Source organism: Drosophila albomicans, chromosome X (genome assembly GCF_009650485.2).
Source record: "Drosophila albomicans strain 15112-1751.03 chromosome X, ASM965048v2, whole genome shotgun sequence".
NCBI classification, from domain to species: domain Eukaryota; kingdom Metazoa; phylum Arthropoda; class Insecta; order Diptera; family Drosophilidae; genus Drosophila; species Drosophila albomicans.
In genome coordinates, this window is record NC_047627.2 from 28,119,131 (window position 1) to 28,130,146 (window position 11,016).

The following is an 11,016-nucleotide window of genomic DNA, read 5'->3' on the forward strand; positions in this document are numbered from 1 at the left end:
GCATGCAATAGAATCTCGCCTTGGAGAATGTGTCATACTGCGAATCAATGCGCCTGTCTAACAACTTTAAGGTAATGCGTCGTCGTTCTGCCAAATTGCAGCAGCAACAAAAGACTGAACAACAACAGCTAACCAACAAATCGTCCACTGAGGAGTCGGTGCTCAATGCCTCGGCTGCTGCTAGGACTATGGTGGCCATTCAAGCCCCGGTGCCGGAGGATGTGGAGGACTTTGATCGCAAGAACTGGGATGATCCATTCCAGGTGTCGCATGGCATGGACATCTTCAACTATTTGAAGCTGCGCGAACCCGAATTTATCATTGAGGATTATATGCCAAAGCAGATGCATTTGACGGCCAGGATGCGCACCCTGCTCGTCGATTGGATGGTTGAGGTGCAGGAGACAGTCGAGCTGAATCATGGAACATTGTATTTGGCTGTGAAGATCGCAGCTCTAGCTTTAAAATAACGCTTGTTATTCGATTTTTGCAGACGGACAGACGGACATGGCTAGATCGTCTCGGCTGTTAACGCTGATCAAGAATATATACTATTTATACTTTAAGGGGTCGGAGATGCCTCCTTCGACCTGTTACATACATTTCCTGCCGGCATAAAGTTATAATACTCTTCTACCCCATGGGTAGCGGGTATAAAAACGAAAAATGAAAAGTATTGTTGTCGTTGTCATCTTCGCTGTCTTCTTCAAGGTGCAGCGCCGGCTACATTGCTAAATACTTTTAGTTTGTATTTTTTGGGCATTCAGAAATCAAGTTTATTGTGGAGAGAGGAGCAAAAGCAGCTGCCGCTGCTTGAGCGGGTAAGCTTACACCTAACTTATGACCATATAAATAGCATAACATTTGCAGGTTCTCGTTTTCAGTAATCGTTATAGTCGCCATAGCCCTGCATATTGTGATTGTTGTGCACCTCGAAGTCTTCCAACGCAGCAGACGGTATGAAGCCGGCAGTAGCTGGCAAGGAATCGCCATACTCGGGAAAAACGAGACCGGGTCGACCCGATGATTGTGGTCCTGGGAACTCTGCATTGCCGGGATAAACGTGACCGGGTCGACCCGACGAATCTGGTCCACGGTACACTGAACTGCCGGGAAAAACGAGACCGGGTTGTCCCGATGATTGTGGTCCACGGTACACTGAATTGCCGGGAAAAACGAGACCGGGTTGTCCCGATGATTGTGGTCCAGGGTACGCTGAATTGCCGGGATAAACGAGACCGGGTCGACCCGACGAATCTGGTCCACGGTACACTGAATTGCCGGGAAAAACGAGACCGGGTTGTCCCGATGATTGTGGTCCAGGGTACACTGAATTGCTGGGAAAAACGAGACCGGGTTGTCCCGATGATTGTGGTCCAGGGTACGCTGAATTGCCGGGATAAACGAGACCGGGTCGACCCGACGGATCTGGTTCACGGTATACTGAATTGCCAGGAAAAACGAGACCGGGTTGTCCCGATGATTGTGGTCCACGGTACACTGAATTGCTGGGAAAAACAAGACCGGGTTGACCCGATGATTGTGGTCCAGAGTACTTTGAATTGCCGGGATAGATGAGACCAGGTCGACCCGATGATTGTGGTCTAGGGTATACTGAATTGCCGGGATAGACGAGACCGGGTGAACCCGACAATGGTGATCCTGGTAACCCTGCATATTCAGGCACTTCTTGAGCTGGATAACCTGGCACTGGCAGTGCAGGATAGTTGCTTGCCAATGGCTGCCGCGGATGAGTTCCGCTTGCCACTGGCTGATGTGGAATCGGTTGTGCGACTTCTGGATAGTGTTGCGAATATTGCAACGATCCCTGGATCAGGCCGATGACCATCAGCCAAAGCAGCAAGTAAATGAATTTGCAGTGCATGTTGAATGAGCGGAATTGAAACTGTATCTTCAATAGTTGAAACTGCGTGTATTTAAATGTAGCGGACGAGGCGTCTGCTTCGCGAGGTTATCATTGAGGTCGTATGAATTGATTTACGAAAAATAACAGATATGCTTGCAAATTCGAAATCGGGAAAACCAAAGAACTGCTGTTCTTCAGCCCCAAAAAAGAACTTTAGATTAAGGTTTTCAAGGAATTCCACTTTCTGCGACCTTGTTGCGATTACGTAATGTACCGAGAGTCTGATTACCTTCACATACATTTTATATATAGACGCAGTTATCAGTTGTCGACCACATGCTACACATATTCACTTATGCTGTCAATTGTTTAGAATTTTGATATTTATACCCGCTACCCATAGGGTAGAAGGGTATTATAACTTTGTGCCAGCAGGAAATGTATGTAACAGGTAGAAGGAGGCATCTCCGACCCTATTAAGTATATATATTCTTGATCAGCGTCAACAGCCGAGACGATTTAGCCATGTCCGTCTGTCTGTCCGTCTGTCTGTGTGTCTGTCCGTCCGTCCGTATGAAACACTGGATCTCAGATACTATAAGAGATAAAGCTATAATTTTTTTTTCGACAGCATTTGTTATGTTTGCACGCAGATCAAGTTTGTTTCAAACTTTTGCCACGCCCACTTCCGCCTCCGCAAATCAAAAAAATCGAATAAAAAGCGTAATTTTTAATAAAGCTAGAGTTTCGAATTTTGGTATATACAATAATTACTATAGTAGTTTGATTCCTGAAAATGTGGTTGCGATCAGATAAAAATTGTCGAAATTATTAAAGAAATACTTTTGTATGGGCAAAAACGCCTACTTATTACTAGGGGTCTTAGTTGCTTTGGCTGACTATCTGGTATATTGTGCCATTTATGGTATATTTTGAATGGTGTACTATATCGATATACCAAACATACCATCTGGTATATTTATAGTATTTATTAGTATTTTCGGTATATTTTGAAAATAATACCGCAGTATTTTGCCTTTATTAAAAATGGGTAGCGGGTATCTCACAGTCGAGCACACTCGACTGTAACTTTCTTACTTGTTTATTGATGATTTATTACGATCTAATCGTTAGACTGGTTTTTATTGTTTTTAAACACATCCGCTTGCAGTTATTGTTGTGGGTCATGACCCCAAAAATATGATAAAGACAATAACAAATCAATAATTAAATGAAAACAATTTGGATGGATTAAAATATTTTGCATTTTTCGCGGTTCATTCACATCAATCACGATGCAACAAAAAATAAAACATTCTTCAATCTTAGATGGAGTATTTGGACTTATAAAGGTAATTTGTTCAACCCAACAATATTGATTGAAATAAGTGTATTTCAACTTCGTTGTGATAAAAATCATTTCGTATAATGCGAATTTTTTGCGCTTTCTATTCGTAATTTAGATGCATGTATTTATTAATCTCTGTTGACAGTAAACAAATTATGAATAAATATTTGGGACTTTCATCTTGGCAATAATAATGATTTATATTCAAGTGATCAAAAATGAGATTCAATGAAATGTATTGAAAATGTATTAAAATTAATGAAAACTTTATATATATTCAACTATCTATTTTTATTTGAATATATATTCTTTAATAAATCTTCCTAGAAATTATAACTTAACAATTTTCTTTCAGTGCATTAATGATTTATATTCGAATGCTTATAAATGACTTTTAAGGTTCTTACTTCATAATGAACTATAATGAAAATATATTACAATCAACTATCTATTTTTAATTTAATATATTCTTCAACAAATCTTGACAGAAATAAGTACTTAACAAATTTATTTCTTTCATGAGATTAAAATTGAGTTTCAAAGTCCTTACTTCATAATGAAATGTAATGAAACTGTTTGACAATCAACTATCTAGTTAAATTTTAAGATATTCTTTAATCATTCTAGAAATAAGTACTTAGCTAATTTCTTTCAGTGCATTAGGGAAATTGGGTAATAATAAAGATTTATATGCAAGTGATCTAAACAATAACAATATAACAATCAACTATGGATTTTTATTTCAAGATATTCTTCAATAAATCTTACTAGAAATAAGTCAGCAACGAATTTCTTTCAGTGCATTGAGGTAATAAAGTGTGTTCCAAAGTCCTTACTTCATAATAAAATGTATAAGAATATATTACATTCTACTATCTATTTTTACATCAAGATGTTCTTCAATAAATCTTGCTAGAAATAAGTCAGTAACGAATTTTTTGCAGTGCATTAAGGTAGCCAGGTCATAGTCAATGGGCTGTCAACGCGAGACACAACAATTTGCTAATTGAAATCAATATTGTGAGAATATAAGCATTAATAATGAATGTTGTGATATATGATATATGATACACAACAACAAAGACAGAAGAAAAAACAAGGAATGACTATCCAATAATTGTGGAGAGCTGACGATTAGCTCATCCAAATTAATCCTGTTCGAGTATTACGAGTAATTCCACTCAATCAATTGCAATCGATAGCCAAAAAGCCACGGGATACGGGAAACGGGGACAAAAGTTCAACTGAGGCGTATTACAGGTGTTCAATAAATAAACAAAAATAAATACATCTATTGAAATATATGATATGCATGTGGGTATATAATATATCTTCTACATATATAATAATATCATTCATGCCAAATCGAAAGTTGAATGCGCCAATCAAAACAATGCACAACAAAAACATCAAAAACAACAACAACAACGAAGACGACGACGCCACAAAGAAGCTAAACAAAACGCTTTGCTTTTTGTGGTAAGAAAAGACAATAACAACAGCAAAAATACGAGAAATATCTGAATTTATGACAATGACAAGGTAGCCGAGGGTGGACAGGTGAACAAGTGAACAAGTGAACAGGTAGCTCAATGAAAGACAAACAAAAACAAGCCACAAACCGATAGCTAGGCAAACAAAATACCCTAGAAATGTGAAATACTTTTCAAATGTACGGGGTATAAACATTATCTCAAATTTCAACTTCTATAAATATGTTCATATGACTAAACTATCTCATTTTGGGAAAAAAAGGATTAAGGCGATAAAAACTGATTTAGATTTTAAAAACCTAACCATTTTGAGTAATTTCAATTTTTGAGGAAAAGAAAGAGATACTTAAAAGCGATTATTCGATATAATTGATTGAAATGTCATTATAACTTATAAGAAACTAAGTTATCCCAATCTGAAGAGAAGGAAATGTTATTTAAGAGCGATTAATAAAGTTATAGAAGTTGAAATTTCAATATAGAAATGATACTATCCCATTTTGAGGAAAAGAAAGAGATACTTAAAATCGATTATTCGATATAATTGATTATTATAATTGATTGAAATGTCATTATAACTTATAAGAAATTAAGCTATCCCAATCTGAAGAAAAGAAAATGTTATTTAAGAGCGATTAATCAAGTTATAGAAGTTGAAATTTAAATATAGCGTATAAGAAATGATACTATACCATTTTGAGGAAAATAAAAAGATACTTAAAAGCGATTATTCGATATCGGTGTAGTTGAAATTTCAATATAGTTCATAAAAGAGTAAACTATCCCATTTTTGGGGAAAAGGAGAAAGAGATAAATAAGTTTAAACTTCAATATAGTTTCAAAGAAACTAAACTATCCCAATTTAAGAAAAAAGAAAATTTATTTAAAAGCGATTAATCGATATAAAGAAATACTAGTTGAAATTTCAATATAGTTTATAAGAAACTGAACTATTTTGAGGAAGGAAAGATATACTTAAAAACGATATAAATATACATATGTATATGTAGTTGAAATGTCAATTTGGCTTTCAATAAATTAAGAAAGAAAGATATACTTCAAAGCGATTAATCTTATATCGACTAGATATATATAGTTCAAACTTCAATATAGTTCATAAGAAACTAAACTACCCCACTTTTAGGAAAAGTAAAGGGTATTTAAAAGCGATTAATCGATTTGTTGATATATGACACATGAACAATTATCGCCGTGAAATGACCCCAAACAATATATACAATATATATGTATATATATATGCACTCAAGATATCTGTAGTGTAATTGGAATGCCAACGATTTGGCAAAATGTGGGCGTGGCCTTCAAGTGGATAACAGCAAAGAGAAAAGATATGTGCAATTAGCTTGAGCCAGCTGCCAAATTGATAATAACACAAAAACAATCAGTGAGAAATTAAATGGAAATCAAACAAAAAGTTGACGACGCTTTTTTTTTATGCGCCCATCTAAGCGATAATTATGCAAAACGCCAAAAAACAATAAATGATTTTTGAATTTTTGATTAAATTTCGTTTTTATCTTTTATGATATGATGTGTATTTAAATGATATTGCGAACATTAAATTTGATCTGGTTTTCTGGCCAACATCAGCTAAATCATAACGCCTATGACATTTTTATGCCCTTTGTTGGGTTTTTGTTTTTGTGCTTCTATTTTTTATGATGGAAAGCAACTTTATTTCTCCTAGCTTTTGTCTTTGGCGTTTTTGTTATTGTTATTGGTGGACTGATGATGACGACGATGATGATGAAGACTGTTGAATTCGAATTTCGAATCGATGCCAGTTGAGAGCTCTTCTTCGATAGATCATCAAAGGCTTTGATCGTTTTCACATTAAAAATCGAAATACATTCATTTGCATTTCATTTGCGTTTCGCATTCTACTTTTTTTTTTTGTTGATAATATTCTATTCCAAATAATATTTAATGGGACGCCCTGCAAGGCTTTTTACGATCACACGGCGTAGGTGAGGTGTATGAACTTATAAATAAATAGCATTAAAAAAAAGGGAATAACCTTGGACTAAGCTGAGAATATTTTCTAAAATTTAAGAAACAATTTAAGGAGATGCTTTAAAGACTTGAATTGAGTTAAGAATATTTGTGAGCTCAAGATGAAAATTGGACTACTTTTAAATTAAAATTTGTAAATATATGAGGTGTATGAACTTATAAATAAATAGCATTAGTAAAAGGGAATAACCTTGGACTGAACTTAGAATCTTTTCTAAAATTCAAAAAACCAATTTAAAGACTTTGATTGAGTTAAGATCTGACTTCATTTAGATTGAAGTCTATATAAATATATTTGAATGAATTGTTCTACTAAAATATATATTCATCAGACAACTCATTAATTTCTCATTGAAAATTAACCAACACTTTTTTTTGTGAAAGCTTTTGTTCCGCCCTCAAAACTGTCTTAATTTTTAATGTGCATAACTTTTAGCCTCACTTGAAATTGTAAGAACAGAAAAGAGAAAACTGCTCTCTCTTTGCTTATTATTCGTTTTTTTTTTCTGCCTTTTTCGATGATTTGTTGAAAAAGTTGTAAACGGCAAATGCATAAATCATGTGGCAAATGAATATTTTGGCAATTTCCAACACTTGGCCGGAAAAAGCATAAATCGATAGCCGTCAAATATGATGATTATTATTATTTAGATGGAAATTAAATAAGAAACAATGATTGAAAATAGAAAAACGTGTGAAACATTTGCAAAACAATTCAAATTTGTTTTTTTTGACCTTGAACGTTTGTCAGTTCATTTTCTTGTGCTTTTTGTAACTTGATGATAATTTAAATAAAAATATGTCTTATCGCAGTCATAAATGTCAGCACCCTAAGGGTGTGTGTGTGTGTGTGTGTTTGTCCTATTTAAGCAACACTTTGAGGAGGAGGAAGAAGATGAGGGGAAGCGAACGTAGACTTTTGCATAACTAAATGCCTTGCAATCTGTATCATCTCTTCAGCAACCGCAAGTGACATGCCCTGCTTCACACACACATACTAGCACACACACACACACACACACACAGTCACACACATTTAGAGGGAGAACGTTGTTGGCTCTTAGGTTTTTGCCTTATTTTATATGACATTTTTATTTTAGCCAGCATTTTTATACATGTATTTTTCTTTGGCATGTTGTTAGTTTTGTTGCCTTGCTGCTCTTGATGTTGCTACAACTGTTGTTGTTGTTGTTGTTTCGCTTGCCACAATCACACACACACACACACAGAGAGAAAGAGAGAGAGAGAGGCACAACTGTGAACTGTTAGTTATGCATATGTATGCGTATTATTTAGTTGGAGATGCTTTTGCGCTTTTTTGCGGTCGCTTTGCTGTGTTAATGACACTTACGAAATCCACCTAAGCACACACACATACACACACATCTAGAATTGTCCAGTAGCCAGAACTTGTGCATGTGTTTAAATTCAACTTGCCCCTTGGCTCCCGCTTTTCCGCTTTCCACTTTTCGCCCATCGTCCATCACTTGAGGACGTCAACGCGTTCGCATTTTGAAGCATTAGACAAGCGGGGCGGCAATTTCAGGCCGGCCACGCCCACAGAATGTCGCATATATTTGAAATTAAATTACTCGCAAAAAAAGCGTGTAAATTGCCAGTGAATGTGCCCCCCTTCCCCTCCCCCTCTCATGTAACGCCTTTATCTAATACAAAAATCCACGCTTTCATTTTTTATTTCCATTCCGTTTTCATTTTCATGTTTTTTTTTTTTGCTTTTTCGGCTCTTCTCGAAGCAACGGGGCGTATGCGTAATGTGCTTGGCGCTTAAGTGCGCCAATGCAGCCGCAAACGAGTGTCCGCATGTGTGTGTGTGTGTGTGTGTGTGTAAGCGTGTGTGTGTCAAGTCAACTGTCCCATTAGACGGTGCTAATTACATGTTCGATTGCCGCTACTATATTTTATTTTCCTTTTTTTTTGTGGCTTGCTTTCCCTCTCTTTTATGCCATTTATTCCCTTTTCGATTTTTTCATCATTTTTTTTTTTGCGTAATTTCGCTTTTAAAAAAGCAGGAGAGAACGAAAAAAAAAAAAAACAAGACAGCAAGTGGCTAGCACGCGTTTTAGGCAAGTCATGCATATTAGGCAGTTGGACACGCGGAACGCATGCCACATGCCACATGCCGTGGAACGTAGAACGCCGTGGCAAATGGCGTTAGTCATCGGCACCAAACAAGCGAATAGCATTAATGCTTGGCCCCTCTGGGAGGGTGCGAGACATTCGACGACTCGACGAGATGTTTCTCCGACAACAAACACACACACATACTTAAGTAGCCTACGCTCTCCAAAACTTTAACTCCCTCTCTGTCTCTCTCTCTCTCTGTTTTCCGTACTCTCTCTCTGCCTCGCTCTCTCTTCGTCTCTGTTAAACTGTTATGCTCAGCTGCTGTTATGCAATGTGCTCTCTCTTTGTGCATGTCCTGCGCCTTGAGTGCGTGCTCTCTCTCGCTCTCTCCCTCGCACAGCTGTTTGACCAGTGCTGCCCATGCGTGCGTAGAACAAAACTGTTATACGCTTGGCGCGTCATTTAAATATCATAGTATTGAGCAGTTCATTAACCTTCCACACAGACAACTTCTTTCTGGTTTTCTTCTCAGCTCTTGGCGCGGTTTTTTTTCTTTTGATTGTTTGTGGATTTGGGACTCAAATTTGTTGTTGTTCGTTTTTGGAGCACGACAATATGTCGGAGTAGCAATTGGGGTCTTTATTTTACATAGATCATTCTATACGGGATCACGGCGTGCGCCTTATCTAAAGCTTCAAGTCACGATTTCAATTTGCAAATGACGACAGCCTAAATCGATCTATTGATTTCATATTCAGCACTCAAAGTGGACGACATAAATCAAAATCTGCTTTGACAAAATTGCGACATAAATAACACACAAAAACACTCACTCATCAGAGGCGTTTTACAAGAAGGGATTCGGAGGGAATGTTCTTTGAGTCGTATTAAAAAAAAAAAAATCTAAGATTAGGTAATAATTAACTAAGATCTAATACATCAGAATCTTGAAATATATGCATTTAAAAGATATTATAAATTTTATTAATACTATTTCAAGTATTTATTATATTTTTATTATGGTCTTGCTAACTGTTTGATAATGTTTATTGTTTATTATAGTTTTGATTACATATTGCTTAAAAAAATACATTTTAAGAAGTAATATTTATTATTTATTTACTGAATTTTCAAAAAATTTCATATTTTTTTATTGACTTTAGGTATTTTTTATAATATTTTCTTTTTTATATTATTTTCTTAATTTTTTTTTAATATATGTATGTATTTCAAGCATTTTTTTGCATTATTTTCTTAATTATTGCTTAATTTTTTTACCCATTTTTATTTTTAATTAAACAATAATTTTAAAAGAAAAAACTAAAATCACACGCGTATAAAAGTTTTTGTTTTTAATAAATTGCTCATTTGAATCGCCATCACTTTAACCCCCCCTTGTCAGACGCCTCTGCTAGGCTTTGGCGCTTTGGCTTGAAGAGTTACGGAAATACTTGGCCAAGGCTGTCACTGAAATCTATGGCCCTTTTGGCATGCGTAGCATGTAAGTGGCCTCCACTTGTTCGATGATTAATCAGCGAACCTCAGGCTTGCAATTAGCCAAGCCTCAGTGTCGACAATAAGCAGACACAGACCCCTAGATCCCTCAGATCCCTCCGATCCTCCAAGCCTTAAAGCCGGACTCAATTCCACTCTCAATGTAATCGTCACACAACCCACACACGAACGTGGCAGAGCTGCCACAGGGCCTGACCAACGAGGCGTCGACGTCGAAGTCGACTGCGTCGTCTAGAAACTCGCTTGCAATGCGCCAACAACAACAACAGCAACAGCCAAAGAGAGCGAGAGAGAATAAATTGACAAAGAGTGCGTAGCAGATTCCTTTGCACTTAAAACTAGGGCTGCGCATTACATACAAATGTACATACCTTGGTAACAACGAAAAAGCGTAGATCAGCTGCATTAATTAATTAAATTGCACACACTTTTCACTTGAACACACACACAATAATAAACTATAGAAATATACAATGTAAAAGAAAGAATGCAAGAAATGCAAGAAAATTATGCAGAGCACCACGCGACAACATCACGCCGAACTGACTGAGAGAGCGCATTTGACGGACAAGTGCAAGGCAATAGACACAATTGAGAGAGAGTGGGACACGCAAGTATGTGAACTTTGCCAAGGCATGCACACATACATACATACATACATTGGCACGCACAGG

The 11,016-nt window shown here is 36.5% G+C and overlaps 1 protein-coding gene across 1 annotated transcript; it reads right to left on the reverse strand.

Moving 5' to 3' along the window:
- Nucleotides 1–880: 880 nt before the first annotated feature.
- LOC117565856 (calcium-binding protein P-like) lies at nucleotides 881–1,885 on the reverse strand. The gene has a single exon (XM_034245188.1). It carries the CDS (start codon nucleotides 1,883–1,885, stop codon nucleotides 881–883), a length of 1,005 nt encoding a protein of 334 aa, XP_034101079.1.
- Between the last annotated feature and the right edge of the window lie 9,131 nt (nucleotides 1,886–11,016).